The sequence below is a fragment of the Phoca vitulina genome, unplaced genomic scaffold, assembly GCF_004348235.1.
Source record: "Phoca vitulina isolate PV1807 unplaced genomic scaffold, GSC_HSeal_1.0 scaffold20, whole genome shotgun sequence".
Taxonomy (NCBI): domain Eukaryota; kingdom Metazoa; phylum Chordata; class Mammalia; order Carnivora; family Phocidae; genus Phoca; species Phoca vitulina.
Genome location: NW_022589723.1, coordinates 26,697,821 through 26,715,434, shown reverse-complemented (window position 1 = coordinate 26,715,434; position 17,614 = coordinate 26,697,821). Strand labels below are relative to the sequence as shown.

General features: G+C 35.4%; 1 protein-coding gene across 5 annotated transcripts in view; it reads left to right on the top strand.

The window, feature by feature from the left end:
- ICE2 (interactor of little elongation complex ELL subunit 2) overlaps positions 1–17,614 on the top strand; it is a 64,299-nt gene that overhangs the window by 40,525 nt on the left and 6,160 nt on the right. For all 5 annotated transcript variants that reach the window (XM_032417353.1, XM_032417355.1, XM_032417354.1 and 2 more), the window contains 2 exons: positions 14,799–14,883; positions 16,224–16,274. In XM_032417353.1, the coding sequence (XP_032273244.1) occupies positions 14,799–14,883; positions 16,224–16,274 (136 nt within the window). The remainder of the gene's footprint in view (positions 1–14,798; positions 14,884–16,223; positions 16,275–17,614) is intronic.

Below are 17,614 nucleotides of genomic sequence, written 5' to 3'. Positions count from 1 at the left end.
GTCCGATGAAACTGTATTTTCATAGCAGTTAGCATAATTCCTGGTGTGAAGCAGCTGTTAAGAGTATGTTTTTCTTAATCAAAAAGAGGTTATTCACTTGAAAATTTTTTTTCCATATTTTGGTTAACCAATATTTTGTCTTTATTGTAGAAGAGTATTATTGATTTGCTCTCTGTGCTTAACTCAAAAAGAAAGTGGTTTTTGTACTTGGTTGTGCACTAGCCCCCTCCTCCTGTTTCATACTGAATGCTGGAACTTTTTTGTTGTGTTTTTGGCCACTAACCGCAATTGCAGTGTTCCTCCAAAAGGAGGAACATACCAACAGTCTTCACGTAAGCTACTCTGAAGCAATTGCTAGCCACATTCATTTTAGGAAAGGGCGAAACAAAAGCTTATCACTTAAATCCTTTTTAAAGTACTGAAAGAGAATAGACTCAGGACTAAAACAATATGAAGTGGTTTGTTTTTGTTTTTTAATGTACACTTTAACAGATAAAACTGCCATCATCTATATGGTTTACTTCATCTATTCTTTGAAGTCCTAAGTAATTATTGCTCTGTGTGCTCTTTATCCTCAGTAAATCCTACCCACTTAGAAGCCATTCATTTTAATGTAATAGGATAGTGTATTTGGTTTCTTTTACAGTTGTTTGATGAGAAACTTAGTTGTATGGTTGTGTTTTCTTTGGGTTTGGGAATGGATTTGGTTTTTTATGTGGGGGTGAATATGTTTTAAAATGCACCTGTCTGGCTCAGTTTAGAGCATGCAACTCTTGATTTCAGAATTGTGAGTTCAAGCCCCACATTGGGTGTAGAGATTATTTAAAAATTTAAAAAATCTAAAAAAAATAAAGTATCTATGGGTTAGAGATACTTCCCAGCTTCCCCCCTTCCAACCAACTTCCCCTCCTCCCAGCCTCACAAGGTACAACTTACAGAATATTGTTGAGTATTTTTTTTTCTCCTTTTGGTTCGTTATGTATCTACCACTCACAAATCAAGTTATATGATGCGCTTGAAATGCTCCAAAATTATCCTTAGAAACTATTAAATATATGTTTGTATGTATGTATATGTGTGGGTGTGGGTGTGTATAAAATAATAGAACAGTTTTTTTTTTTTTTTTTGAGCGAGGGAGAGAGAGCACACAAGGGGAGGGACAGAGGGAAAGAGAGAGAACCTTAAGCAGGCTCCACTGGGTGTGGGGCCTGACACAGGGCTCAATCTCACTACCTTGAGATCATGACCTGAGCTGAAATTAAGAGTCAGACACTTAACCAAATAAGGCACTTAGGTGCCCCATAGAACAATATTTCTAAGCATGTAATGTGGGACAATGACAATATATCCATTTTTGCTAATCTTCACTATTCCGTAAAACCGGTGATGTTTATCTTTGTTATATAGAGGAAGAAACTAAGGTTTTCTAAGTTTAATGCTCAAGAGTATCCATATCTTTTCTGATTCCACATCCTGTGCTTTTTCTGTTATAATGGAATGGTGGAAATCATGCTGAATGTGGAAGTCAAAAGATATATGTATGATTACTATACATTTTATAATTCTCTTACCTTGCTTGGGTAGAATCATTTAACTCCCTAGGCTTGAGCTTTTTGACCTATACATAATGAATATAATAATATTTTATTCAACCTGCTTCAAGGATTGTATATACAGATCTTTTTAAATTATAATTATTACCTAATATATTGCCCCCAAAGTAGACTTCTTCTTGATGAAAATAGATACCACAGGACAATGAAGTAATATTTTATATATTTTTGTACTGAGGAAAAAGCTATTAACCTAGAATTAGGTGAAAATATGGAAAATCATCTTTATGATAAAGAGTTAAAGGATTTCTCTTTTTTTAAATTTTATTTATTTATTTATTTGAAAGAGAGAGAGAGAGCATGAGTGGGGGGAAGAGCAGAGGAAGAGGGAGAAGCAGACTCCCTGCTGAGCAGGGAGCCCAACCAGGGGCTCAATTCCAGAATCCCGAGATCATGACCTGAGCGGAAGGGAAACACTTAACCAACTGAACCACCCAGGCAGCCCCTATCCATTTAACTTTAGGAACCTGTTTAGGTTGTTTCCATTGTAATGCAACTGTGAAAATTCTTGTAAATGCCTATTAGTATGCTGCATACATATTGCTATTTGGGCATATACTGAGGAGTGGAATTATTGGGTCATACTTTAGGTATACATTCAAATTTAGTAGATAATTTCAGAAAGTTTTCCAAAGCTATTGAACCACTTCACATTTATAATAGAAATATGTGATAGTTTCAGTTTCTTCACATCCTTACCCACACTTGGCCTTATCAGTTTACTTAATTTTAGCCATGCTGGTGGGTAGGTATAATTAATATTTCATTATTGTTTTACTTTGCCTTTCTTTGGTGGTTTATGAAATTGGGCACCCTTTCATGTGATTAATCATTTGGATATTCAATTTTGTGAATTGCCTATTTAACTCTTGCTCATTTTTCTATTGTCAGGGGTTTTTTGTGTGTTTTTGGTTTTTTAAGTAGGCTCCATACCTGGCATGGAGCCCAACATGAACTCACAACCCTGAGATCAAGACCTGAGCTGGGATGGAGAGTAGAATGCTTAACTGACTGAGCCACCCAGGCGCCCCCTTTTGTCAGGTTTTTGTTTGGTCCTTCCTTGTTGGTTTTAAGTTTTACAAATATTTTTCTCCCACTGGGTAACTTACCTTCTCAGTCTCTTAATGGTATCTTTTGAACTTACCAGTTTACTAGTCATTTCCTTTCTGATTCATCCTTTTTTTGTCCTATTTTAAACCGCCCCCCCCTCCCCGGCAAGATCATGAAGATACTCTCCTATATTATCTTCTAGAATCTTTATTTTTTTCTAGCCCTTATTTTTAGATACACAGACTATGTGGTATTTAATTTTACATGGAATATCAAGATTTTATTTTCAATAGTGGGCACTGTGAATTGAAAAGACCATCCTTTCTCTGCTGCTCTGCAATGCTACTTGTGTTATAAATCATATATGTGACTCTAATTCTAGACTCCCTATGTATCCTTGTGGCAGTATCTGTTTTAATTACTCTAACTGGAGTAATTACTTAATTTTTCTAGGTAACCTAGCTAGACAGTAAACACTGTAAATTACTCTAACTATAAAATATTCTACTCTTTTGTAAAGTGAACCTTGTCAACTTTTCTTCAGGAGTTTCTTGGCTATTCTTGGCCGTTTGTGTTTACAAATTTTGGAATCAGCTTGTCAGTTTCTATTAACAACAACAAGAAGAAGATTGGGATTTTTGTTAGCAAGTGCACTGACTCAGTGTGGAGCAAATTGATAGCTTCACAATAACGTCTTCTAATTTGTGAACTTTACATATTCCTTTATTTATATCTTTAATTTCTCTTAGTATTTTATGGTTTTCTATGTAGAGATCTTGTACACTTTGTTAAGTGTATTTTTAAGCTATTATAAATGGTATTTCTGACATTTTATTTTCTTAAGGTTTGTTACTAAAATATAAAATTTATTTACATATTGATTTTGTATATTGATCTTCTATCTAGCAACTTTGCTAAAGTCACTTACTCATTCTAATAATTTAGGTTTTTTAAGTAACCAATCATGTCTTCTGCAAATAATGGCCATTTTATTTCTTCTTTCCAATCTTTATAACTTTTTTTTCCTTGATTTCATTGCCTAGCACTTGAATACAAGGTGAATAATGGGCCTTTGCCTTATTTCTAATCTTAAAAGGGAACGTTTTCAGCAATTCACCATTGGGTTTGGTATTTTATATAGGTTTTTGTAGATACTTTTAATTAGAATAAAGAAGTTCCTTTTTATGCCTAATTTAAGAATTTTAATCATGAATGGGCAAAAAAACTTATCAGATATTTTCTTTGCTTTTACTGATATGATGGTATGACTTTTCTCTTATTCTGCTAATGTGATGACTCCTGTTGATTCATTTAAAAATGTTAATCCAACCTTGTGTTCCTGCAATAAACCCAGCTTGATCATAATATATTGCTCTTTTTATATATTGGTAGATTTAGTTTAATATTAATGTTAATTTTGTTAATATTAATTCTGCCATCTGTGTTTATGAATGAGATTGGCCTATAATACCTTGCCTAGGTATTGGTATTAAGGTTATGTTTATACCATAAAATGAGTTGGGATGTATTCCTTCTTCTCTTATCTGGTAGAATTTCTATAAAACTGGTGTTATTTCTCCTACAAATGTTTCGTAAAAGTTACCTAGGAAGCATGTGGACCTAAGTTTTCCTTTTTGAGAACCTTCTAATTATCTGTTCTGTTTTTAAATTAGTTTTAGAGCCATTCAGTTGTTTAATTTCTTGCATCAGTTTTGTAACTTGTGTGTTTTTAAGAAATTTGTTCAGTTTAAGTTTTCAAAATTATTGGCATAAAGGTATAATATCCTCTTAAAATCTTTTAATGTCTATAGTACCTGTAGTAATTACTACACATCACTAATAATTTGGGTTTATATCTACCATTTTAATATATGTTTTCTATTTGACTCATTGTTTTAAGGACCTTTTTTTGTCTTAGTGCCTTCTTATGAATTGAATATTTTTTTATTGCATTTTTTCCCTTGATTAACAGGATAGTTCTATATTAACATAATTATATACTCTTTTACTACTCTTTTAAGGGTTACTCTAGAGGTGTCCTAATACAGTGGCTCCTAGCCACAGGTGACTATTTTAAACTTATTAAAATTAAGTAAAACTTAAAATTCAGTTTCTTAGTCATACCGTGTGTGAGTTTCAAGTGCTTGAAAGCTGCATCTGGTTACCATATTGAACAGTGCAGAGATTTCCAGCATCACAAAAAGTTCAATTGGACAGTGCTACTCTAATCATAACATGCATCCCTGACTTATCCCCATTAAATAGTATTTTATATTTTCTCTATATTATTATTAGTGTATACATTTGATATTCAGTTACATTTATTCATATATTTAACCTTTTTAATGCTTTTCTTCTCATATCTCTAAGATTCTAACTAGTATCATTTTCCTCTGCCTGAAGAATACCCTTTAGTATTATCTTTATTATAGATAGCTTAGTGACAAAGACTCTCAGTTTTTATTCATCCAAAAGGTTTGTTTATTATTTCACCTTTATTGAAGGATAGATATTTCATTGTCTTCTTGTTTCTTTTGTTTCTGTTGAAAAGTCAGCTGTCCATCTTATTTTTATTTATTTATTTTTTTGCTCCTTTGAAAGTAATACAACTCCTTTCTCTGCAGATTTAAAATTTTATCTTTCTCCCTGTTTTTCAAGAATTTTCCTCAATGTACTTACATTAGGTTTTCTCTGTAAATATTTCTTTTGGGGTTTATATTGCTCCTTGAATATGTGACTTGATGACTTCTAAAAATTTTGGAGAATTCTCAGTCATTATGTCACTAAATATCAATCACTTCTTCCTCATTTTCTCTCTTTCTTCTCTGGGATTTTAGTTGCATTATGGTGTATCTTACTGTAACCCTAATGTCTTTTCTTTATTTCCTTTCCTTTTGACTCTTCATGTATCATTTTTGATATTTTTTTCTGGTTCATTAATTCCCTCTTCACCTATCTCTAATACACTATTTAACCCATGACTTGAGTCCTTAATTTCAATTATTGTATTCTTCAGTTCTAGATTTTCCATTTGATTCTTTTTTATAGATTATAGTTTTTGACAGAAATTCTCAATCTTTCCTTTAGCATATTAGGCAAAACTCTTTTAAAATCTGTGTCCATTACCTCTGTTATCTAGATTTCTGGTGCGTTTTTTCTATTATCTTTTGTGTATTCATTTCTTAGGGCTGCTGTAACAAAGTACCACAAACTAAGTAGCTTCAAACAACAGAAATTTCTTGTTTCACAGTTCTAGAGATTAGAAATACAAAATCAAGGTGTCACCGGGCCATGTTCCCTCTGAAACCTGTAGGAGAGAATCCTTCATTGCCTTTTCTATCTTCTGATATCCACCAGCAATTTTTGGCGTCTTTGGCTTGTAGATGCATCACCCTCATCTCTGTTTCTCTCATCATGTGGCATCTTCTTCCTGTGTGTCTCTCTCCTCTTCTTAGAAGGACACCAGTCATATTGGATTAAGGGCCCACCCTGCTCCAGTATGACCTCATCTTAATCTTTAATTATGTTTGCTATGATCCTGTTTCCAAGGAAGGTCATGTTCTGAGGTACTGTGGGTTAAGGCTTCAACATATCTTTTGCAGGGGACACAATTCATCTCATAACGTGTTTCTTTTTTTTTTTTTTTTTAACATGTTGTGTCATTGTATGCCAGAATGTTCTTTATTAAGGGCCAGCTATTGTATATGAAAAATTGTGGAGATAATGAGAAAGTTAAAATGTTATCTTCCTCTAGACAAGATTACTTTTGATTCACCTTGATTCTGTTACAGGGATTTAGATAACTTGAAGCTTGACTTTGAACCCTACAAAGATCAGTCCGTTTCCCACTTAATGCTAGTGTGTTGCTATTCAGGGTCTCTGCAGATAAGAGTGGATGTAGCCGGACTGACACTGCCAATCATTGAAAAGACCTGTTTGTAAGGCTGGCCCTTAGCTGGTATCTGGGAACTTGGCTAGTAAACTTCCCTGTACTGATATAAGACGTTTTTAGCTGATAAGGATGGCTCATAGTACCTACACTGTACAAACAGTGTGGCTTATTCTAAACATCTGCTTTCCTTTTGAGAGTCTTTGGTATGAGCTAGGCAGAAGACACCTACATGATGAGCCTCCAATAAAAACCTTGAGTGCTGAGTCTCTAATGAACTTTTCCAGTATACAAAAAAACTGTTGCTAGAAGAATTAAGTGCATCTTATGCGACTTCAGTGGAAAGGGACTTTTTTTTTTAATTGTGGTAAAATATACGTATTTTAGAATAACATAGAATTTACCATTTTAACCATTTTAGTGTACAATTCAGCATACATTTTTAATACAATTCAGTGATACTAAGTAGATTCAGAGTTGTGAAGCCATCACCACTATCTACTTCAAGAACTTTTTTATCATCCCAGACAGAAACTCGGGAAAGACCCAGAGATTTCACCTGGTTTCCTATGGACTTCACTCCATACACCTTTTCCTTTTACTCTTGATTTTTATTTATTTTTTTGCTTTGTATCCTTTTGCTGTAACAAGTCTTATCCATGAGTACAACTGTATGCTGAATCCTATGAGCTCTTTTAGAGAATCACCAAACCCAGGGAGCCCCTTGTTACACAAGGTCCCAACTCAGAGCTTAGGTGTTCAATTCATCGATAGATCCTGAAATCCAGTTTTTGTTCCTCTGATCCTGACAGACTGTTGAAAGCCCTGGTCCATTTCTTAGCCTTTTGTTGCTTTTTCCAGAGAAAAGCAACCCCAAGGGCCAGGCTCACATCTCTGGGTTTCTTTCTTCTTTTAGTTGTTGGCTTCTTTACCCTTAACCCACACAGCTATATATCCAATCCCTTTTCCTGGTTGCCACTAACAAATTATATACTTTAATTACTTATGCTATCTATTGCCTGTCTTTGTGTTTCTTGTTTACTATCAATATCCCAAGGTCCTAGAACAGTATTTGACACATGGAGATACTCAATTATGTTTAGAATAAGTTAGGTTTCCTTTGATAACTGGTTGAAGGAACAGTAAAAGTCAAGGAGAATAGAAATGGTGGAAACCAAACCATTGAATTTATATACTCTCTCTCTCTATATATATACACACACATACATACATACTTTATATATTCTTTTTACTGTCTCAGGATGTGCATAAGATAAACCATTGGGATGTAGGAAGAGAATAATATAACTAACTTATTTTTTCTCCAAATAACAATTAAACATTACTCATATTAAGTATATGGATTGATAAGTGGTACCCTCTCTTTATGTTGTCATACAGTCCTGTCACATATAATACTGAAAGAATCTTCATCATCTCCACATAGCACACCTCTAGGGAGACAGCGTGCTTAATTCCTTCCATATGAATGGCCACCCCCAGAGTTGTGCCATACAGCATCCTTGGGTCTGTTAAGTATGATTTTGTTGCCAAAAATGAAAGATGCCACTATTTTAAACAAAAACAAACAAAAAACTGTACCTCTGTATACTTTAAAAACTTGGAATCAGATTAGGAAAAAAAAAAAAAATCTCTTAAAATCTTCCAGAGAGCCTCAAGGATAGGAATGTAGCTCCTGTCTTAACATTTGTAAGAAAAGGGGCACCTGGGTGGCTCAGTCGTTAAGCGTCTGCCTTCGGCTCAGGTCGTGATCCCGGGGTCCTGGGATCGAGCCCCGCATCGGGCTCCCTCCTCTGCGGGAAGACTGCTTCTCCCTCTCCCCTCCCCCTGCTTGTGTTCCCTCTCTCGCTGTGTCTCTCTGTCAAATAAATAAAAATCTTAAAAAAAAAATTTTTTTTTTAAAAAACATTTGTAAGAAAAACTGGTTAACATCAGGGAAGATGGCCTTTTACTAGTAGAATTTAGAGGAAAAACCTTTGTGTTATTGGTATATGGTGTTAAAAACTATCACTGTCATTCTTGTAAGCCCAGCAATAAGGCATTTATTGCATGTGGATCTTTGTATCATTGTATCTTTTTGGCAGCCACTAAAACCTGTAGAAAATGAATTGAACTTTGAATCCATCCTTCAAATAGATGTATCACACAGTTTTTTTTTTAAGATTTTTTTTTTTTAATTTTGTTTATTTGACAGAGAGAGACAGCAATAGAGGGAACACAAACAGGGGCAGTGGGAGAGAGACAAGCAGGCTTCCCATGGAGCAGGGAGCCCGATGCGGGGCTCGATCCCAGGACCCCGGGATCATGACCTGAGCCGAAGGCAGACGCTTAACGACGGAGCCACCCAGGCTCCCTGTATCACACAGTTTTAAACCAAGATTTCTCAAAACCATAGTTAACTATACATTGTGTATTATTTACGTTCTTCAAAAAAATTTTGGTCTAAGTGCTATTAATGAACAGTTTTTAATGTGTGTAGACCACTGCTATAAGCAATAGAGGAAAGTAAAGTTCAGAATAATTAAGTAACTTATTCATAGATACAGAGTTTATCAGTTGGCAGGACCAGAATTGAGTCATAGTTTTTTGTTTGTTTGTTTGTTTTAAAGATTTTTTATTTATTTGACAGAGACAGAGCAAGAGAGGGAACACAAGCAGGGGGAGTGGGAGAGGGAGAAGCAGGCCTCCCACCGAGCAGGGAGCCCGATGCGGGGCTCGATCCCAGAACCCTAGGATCAGGACCTGAGCCGAAGGCAGATGCTTAACGACTGAGCCACCCAGGCGCCCCATAGTTTTTAAGGGTCAATAACTTTGCCATAAAATTAAAAAGGGCTAGGGAAGAATTGAGGGAGGGGCGGGGAGGTGTCAGATGTAACAAAAGTAAAGGATTTTGTGTGTGACAGTATTAATCAATGTAAATTAAAACAAATGACTTTACTGTTTAGAAACCGGATTCCAAAAGTCTTGACCACAAACTTTCCAAGCACGTATGTTCTCTCTCTCATGCACTCGTGCACCATAGTCCTTCCTTAGCTGTGGCCTGAGCTTTCCTCTCAACCAATGCTAGCCACTCCTCCATTTATCTTAATCATTTCGTTGTCATTTTTCCCTGTCCAGGCTATGATCTCAAGAGTTCAAGGAAATTTAAGATAATTTCTCCTCAAAAATCAAATTTGGGGGTCCGTACATTAGATCAGTGAGGATAGAGTTTATTTGCCTGATTGCGCGATTCAGATAAAACATGTCTTACAAGATAAAGTGATATAAGATCTCAATTATTGTCTTTAACTGAAGAGCACATTGGTTTGTAGGAAATGAGTTCAGTAATTCTCAAACATGGTGGCTCATCAGAATCACTTGTAGGGCTTGTTAGAGTAGAGATTGCTGGCCCTGACCCTACTGTGTCTGATTCAGTAGGTCTAGATTGGGACCCAAGACTTAGCATTTCTAGCATGTTCTCAGGTGCTGCTGATGCTGCTAGTCTGGGGCCTGCATCTTGAGAACCACTTCTGTAGCTCATAGTCTCTTTTTCAGGTAGAATAAATGTACTTTTTTTGTTGTTGTTAATGTTTGTCTGCTTCACTTTACTATGAATATGTTCTCTTCCCCTCAGTTGTAGTACTCTTTTTATCCTCAGGTCCCATAAAAACATTGAAAGATACTCCTTAAAGAAAATTCCCAAAGGTGGCTCAGGCGTTAAGCTGCTTCCTTCGGCTCAGGTCCTGATCCCAGGGTCCTGGGATCGAGCCCTGCATTGGGCTCCCTGCTCAGCGGGGAGTCTGCTTCTCCCTCTCCCTCTGCCTGCTGCTTCCCCTACTTGTGCGCTCACTCTCTCTTCTGTCAAATAAATAAATAAAATCTTTAAAGAAAAGAAAAGAAAATTCCCAAAGTAATCTTATCACAACTTCTGTATCTACCTCCTAATCCTTTAATATATATATCAGTTCTATATAGTTGACATAAGGCAGGCCTTGCTTTTGCACAGTTCTGAGAAAAACCAGTTTCAGTTACTACAGTGTATTGACTACTTCACCGCTGACTCTTCAGTCCACATATCACTACATAAATAACAGATGCACGTCATGACCAGTCACCAGTCATGTCCCATTTTCCAAACTCTGTCAGTGGTCACTGTGCACCTGTTACTGAGTTCATACACAAAAAACAAAGTGTGTATTTGTGTTCCATCCTTGTCTCCCAGTGATAAACTCATGTAATTTTATAAAAGTGGATAATCAAAGAGTTGGCCAACAATGATTAAAGCACAGCAAAGAAATAAAAAGTGATACTGCAGGAAGTGAAATTCGAAGTGAACATAACTGGAGTTACAGGAGAAACAGCTGATAGTAGGAATGTTGACACTGCTGATGTTCAAGAGACTCTAGATATGCCGCCACAGGAATTTAATGAAGGCAAATTTAGGGATGTAAATGAGGAAAGTAGTTGTGACATAAAGAATGAAAAAGTGATACCCGTATAAGATTTTACATGAAAGGAAGGAGATATTTCCTGACATTTAAAGCACAAAGGAGGGGCTCCCTGGTGGTTCAGTCAGTGAAGCATCTGCCTTCGGTTCAGGTCATGGTCTCGGGGTGCTGGGATCGAACCCCACATTGGGGCTGAGCAGTGGAGCCTGCTTCTTCCTCTCCTTCTGCTGTTCCCCCTGCCTGTGCTCGCTCTCTCTGTCAAATAAATAAATAAGATCTTAAAAAAAACATAATAAAACACAAAGGATACAATGTTGGAAGCTGATCCTAACTTAGGAAGGAGTATGACAATCCACGGCATAGAAAAGATGCTTGCTTCCTATCATAAGTTGTTCCAGAAGAAGGTTTGACGTAGAAAAGATGCTTGCTTCTTATCATAAGTTGTTCCAGAAGAAGGTTTGACAAGCAGTGTTCAAACTGCTCCTGATAAGTTTTTTTATAAAAAAATAAAATACCTTCAGTGTTTTTAATGTTTTAAATTACAGTATACTAAATAAATATTAGTTTTGCTTTTTTTTCATTTCCCTATACATTTATAATTGAGGGAGAATTCATAATGTGACAAAAAAAAATTTTTAAGATTTATTTATTTATTTTAGAGAGAGAGCATGGGGGTGGGTGGCAGAGGAGAGAGAGTCTTAAGCAGACTCCTCACTGAGTGCGGAGCCCAACAGGGGGCTTGATCTCACAGCCCTGAGATCAGGACCTGAGCTGAAACTAAGAGTTGGAGGCTTAACCAATTGCGCCTCCCAGGTCCCAACAACAACAAAAAAATTTAAGATTTATTTATTTATTTGAGAGAGAGAGTACACACACACATGCACAAGTGGGGAGAGTAGCAAAGGGAAAGGGAGAGAGAGAATCTCAATCAGATCCCCACTGAGTGCAGACCCTGATGTGGAGCTTGATGATGACCCATAAGATCATGACCTGAACTGAAATCAAGAGTTGGACATTTAACTGACAGAGCCACCCAGGCACCCCTTGACAAAAAGTTTTAAAGGTTATGGAAGAATTACCATTTTTCACATTAAAATAGCTTGCATGGTTTCAGCTTGTATCATTTTTATCATCCCATACTGCATGCAAAGCAAGGCCTGCCTGTTCGTATGTATGTATATATATGTGTGTATGTATGATTGGATGCATGTATATAAAGCCTTTAATTGTATTATATAAAGGCTTTATTTGTACTCTGTAAAGCAGTGCTTCCCAACCTTGACACACAAAAAATACTTGGATAGCGCTGTGATATACAAAAGAGATTTCTCATGGCTGAAGGGGAGTGGCCAGGAAACTTTCCAAGCCTTGCTCAGCTGCCCCAAGGGCCAGGGAGATAAATATTTCAACCACACATATGAGTCATTTGAGGCCCCCAGGTGAAAATGTGCCAATATTGAGAGAATTGTTAACTCCTTGAAGAAGTAGGCCTCCTGGCACTTAGTATGGCGTTCTCTGTATAGTTATTTTTGGCTGACCATATTTGACATATACTATAATACATATTTTTTATTGAGATTTCTTTAAAAAGCAAAGACTTGTTAATCTCAAAGGCATATTTAGTAAGTATCTAAATATGTTTTATTGTATTTAATATTCCCTTTCTACAGTTACTAAAGCATTAAAATGTGTCTTTGTTATTAGAAACGTCACTGTATAATGAGTGTTAGAAATGTAGAGGTGAAACTAAAACTTGGCATAGGAAATAATAAGTAGGCGTGGGAAAAATAGATTCGTTGTTTTAAAGAAAAGCATCTGGTAAAAATGTTTCTAATTCTTTTTATGAGCTGAAAGCAAATGAAAGGGGGCTTTATATGAAAATTAGATATTATGTGCATTTTTTGTTGTCCCAGTGATTGACATCAGCTTCCCAGGTAATGTGTTTTGATAACTAAATACTACAAGTTCAAAAATAAAAGTAAAAAATGATACTTTCAGCATTGATGAGTGTTACACTCTTGTCATACTAACTGATGTTTTTAACTCTGGTTTTTGTATTGACTTGATTATATAACATTTAACTTAGGGCTGTCTTTTATATCATTCTTCTTGGTACATTTCAAGGCCTAAGTGTCCTGTCTTAACCTATGTTGTTGTAGAACATACACATTACTTTTTAAAATGAAAGTGACACCATTTGCTACTTTGTTTCTTGGAATTCTGGAATTATGTCATGTTTGTAAGAAAGTAAGACTTTAAGCAGACTATTTTTTTTTAACTGTGATGAATCTTGTGTGCTTTAATTAAAAGCCGGATTTTTTTTTTTTTTTGAGCTTTATTGTGGTATAATTTGACAAATCAAATTGTAAGATATTTAAAGTGTACATCATAATGAATTGATATACATATGCATTGTGAAATGATTCCTCCCATCCAGTTTATTAATACCTCCATCCCCACATATTTATATTTTTCCTTTTTTTTTTGATGAGAATATTTAAGTTCTACTCCCTTAGCAAATTTCAATCATACAATGTAATATTATCATCTGTAGTCACCATATTATACATTAGATTCTCAGACTCTATATGGCTGAAAGTTTGTACCCTTTTACCACCTCTCTCTATTCCTTCCTCCCCCAGCCTTTGTTTGACTTTTATTTTTAGATTCCACATACAAGTGATACCATGTAGTATTTTATTTCTCTGTCTTATTTTACTTAGCATAATGCCCTTAAGTATGTCTATGTTGTTATAAATAGCAGAATTTCCTTCTTTCTCATGGCTGAGTAATATTCTATTGTATATATACACTACATCTTCTTTACCCATTCATCCGTTGTTGGACACTTAGGTTGTTTCCATATCTTGGTTATTATAAATAATTAAACTGGATTTTTATAATCTAATTTTATCTTAAGAACCAGGTGTGGGGTTGCCTGGGTGGCTCAGTTGGTTAAGCGGCCAACTCTTGATTTCGGCTCAGGTCATGATCTCGGGGTCCTGGGATTGAGCCCTGCATCAGGCTCCGCTCTCAGCAGGGAATCTCCTTCAGGATTCTCTTCCTCCCTCTGTCCCCACCCCCCGCTCATGCTCTCTCTCTCTCACTCTCAAATAAATAAATCTTAAAAAAAAAAAAAAAAAAAAAAGAACCAAGCGTGTCTTAGATATGTGTAGAGCATGCCCATACTATAAATTTAACTATCCATTTTCATTGATAATAGGTACATATTTCTCTAAAAATATAATCTCTATGAAAATGCAATTTAAACTAATAGGAAACAGAAACACGAATATTTTAACAGTTGTTATTCTTAAATTTGGGTCTTAGAGATTATTTTTTGGTGTACACATGTGTAAACTTTCCTGTATTCAGCAAATATTTTAGAACTAATACTTTTGTGTCATTTTAAAATACAGTTTTGGGGCACCTGGGTGGCTCAGTCAGTTGAGCATCCAATTCTTGGTTTCAGCTCAGGTCATGATCTCAGGGTCATGAGATTGAGCCCTGTGTCAGGGTCCACACTCAGCACAAAGTCTGCTTGAAATTCTCTCTCTCCCTCTCCCTCTGCCCTTTCCCCCACTTGTTCTCTCTCTCTCTCTGAAATAAAAATCTTTTAGAAAAATAAATAAAATACAGCTTTACTTAATAAACTTAATAAAATGTATAATTCTCCTCTTTTTAGAATGTATAGTTCCTTTACAATTGTTACAGTTTTGTAAAAACATCTTTAAGAAGACTGGATAACTTTTTTTTTTAAATACTGCAATTGTTTTTAAGTTTGATATTTTATTTTAGGGCATATTGATGCATTTACTTCAAAACTTTTTCTGTTAGAAGAAATTACCTCAGAAGAATTAAAAGAAAAACTTTCAGCACTCAAGTAAGAAAGTTTACTTTGTGGTGGGATTTTTAAAACGTGTTAATGTAATCACTAATTTTTGTTTATTTCTAAATACTGGTTAAGTTTAAGTCCTTTATTTTCAAGACTTTTAATCCTTTTATACATTGAGGCTTCCCCTAACCCAGTTTGTGATCCATCTCTATTGATCATGTCCATTTTCAAGTTAAATCAAATACCAGTGGCACCAGTCTTTCTACTTCAGACAAAGGAGGCTAGAGCACAAGTAGGAGCCCACCGTCTGGGAGGTGCATGGGAGCACTCCTTTTCAGGGATGGGAAAGAACAGGACAGTCATATAGACTCAATTCTAAGGATTTTAGACATCCTAACTTCTAAAAGTTTCCCCTGTGCCACATATTACTATACATCATACTGAAATGAGTTTATTGTGCTCAGGACTCCAAATACCTAAATGCAAAGGAAAATAACTTACAAATATCTAATTTATATCTCACAGCTTTCTAGAAAGGACTGGTGGGAGTATTATCCCTATTTTATGTGTGGGGAAACTGGGACTTAGAGTGACTTGCTCCAGAGCACACAGCTGAGCTAGAGTGGCAACCTTGGTAATTAATATGTTTGATTCACCATTAGGATGAGAAATTGTCCTGACTTAGACTGGTTGCATAGTTCTAGCTTTGGGGCTTGACACAATTTTTGAAGGGTCTCAGGTTCAATCTTGAATTCTCTGCTTGTTCTTAGAAATGTCCACTTCTATTTATAAGGACTGCCTCCTTTGAAGAGTAACTTTTTCTTTACATGAATAAAAAAGCTTTTCTGTACATTACTCACTGCCTGCCCCACCTTTCCCAATGAAACCCATTTTTAAATAAATCATAGGGGGAATGAATTTCGGGCTAGAATAGGTACTAAAGAAATATATTTCATTTCCCTTTAACTATCCTGCCGCCAGTCAGTGGCTTCTCTGGTATCACACATTTAAAATACGTCTCAGGTTCTTTGGAAGCTAATTCACCACCATCTCTAAACGGCAAACTCTTTTGCAGATTAGTTCTACTAAAGACTTCTTGAACATTTTTAAAAGTTTATAATTTGAATATAAAATAGTAATCTCTTTACAACTGCTCTGATTCACACAGGCCAAGTACTTTATGATTTTGAAGAGAAATCAGGAAATGGTAAAAATTAAGTAAACATTAGAATTTAATCAAATGATTTTGGTATTCTATGTTTTCTGTTATTATGTTGGTATTGTTTTGTTTTTTTTTTCCTTAGGGTATTTCTCTTTCTCAGGAGCTATAATTGTTAAGAATACCTTTTTTGTCATTTAATTTTACAAGAATTTCTTCTTTTTAATAGGATTTCAAGTTTATTTAACATCCTCCAACACATTCTAAAGAAATTGAGTAGGTAAGTGTTTTTTGGACATTTTGCATTGATATATGTGATTTTCTTGGGTGAAAATTCATAGAAAATTTGAATATATGCTATTAGGGATCATAGAATGTAACCTAGAAATGCAAGATTTATTCTATTTTGTCAAGGTTGAAATTGTGAAAATATAAATAAGATAATATGATAGTAACTGGCTTCCTTGCAATTAAACATTTTTCTCTAAGGCTCTGTTGTATTGGTTTCCAATTGCCACTGTAACAAATTACCACAAACGTATTGGCTTAAAACAGCACATACTTATTCTTTTACAGTTTTGGAGGTCAGATATCCAAAATCATTTTCACTGGACTAAATGATTTTGTGTCAGCAGGGCTGATTGTTTTTGGGGACTCTAAGGGAGCAGTCGTTTCCTTGTCTTGATTTTCACCTTTTAGTGGCTAACCTGTATCCCTTGACTTGTGGCCTCTTTCCATCTTCAAACTGTATCACTCAAATTTCTGCTTCCTTTATCACATTGTACCTTAATCACACTTGGAAAGCCATTAAAGGTAACGTTCAAAAGTTCTGGAGATTAGGATGTGGATATCCTGGGGGCCATTATGGAGCCTAGCATACCTATATTGTTTACATTTTCAGGATAAGGAAGCAACATAGAGCTAGTCTTAAAAAATACTAAGTCCATGAGAAATCTTAGAATATGGATTCTCCACCTGATAATTTATCAGACTGTTTTATTATGTGAACTTTTATACTCCTTCTGTTATGCCCTTACCAAAAGATAAACTAAAAAACAATTCGAGTCTGAAATAAAAGTGAAAAATTTCAAAGTTCTAACTCTCCTACTTATTATGCAACTATATGTTAGTTTCCTTATTTATAAAATGGTGGTGTTGAGTTCACTGATTTCCTAAGTACTTTTCAGTTCTGTGATTCTATGGCAGAAATTCTATTTTGTATATCGTGTTCTTCAAGTGAAGCACAGTACTTATACATGAAATTTGTCAAATGCTTTTTGAGATGTTATTATCAATATCTTAGTTTGTGTGTTCATTTTCTACTGCAACTATAGCAAATTACCACAAAATTGGTGTTTTAAAACAACACAAATTTATCATCTTTCAATTCTGTAAGTGTAACAGGTCTTCTGGGTTGAAATCAATGTGTCAGCAGGACTGAATTTTTTTTTCTGTAGGCTTTGGGTATGGTCTCTTTCCTTGACTTCTGTAAAATTCTAGAGGCCACCTTTATTCCTTGGCTTGTGGCCCTCTTCCTTTTTCAAAGTTTCAAAGGCAAGTTGAGTCCTCACATCACATTGTTCTGACTCCTTTCATAGTTATATCTCCCCCCTGCTTCCT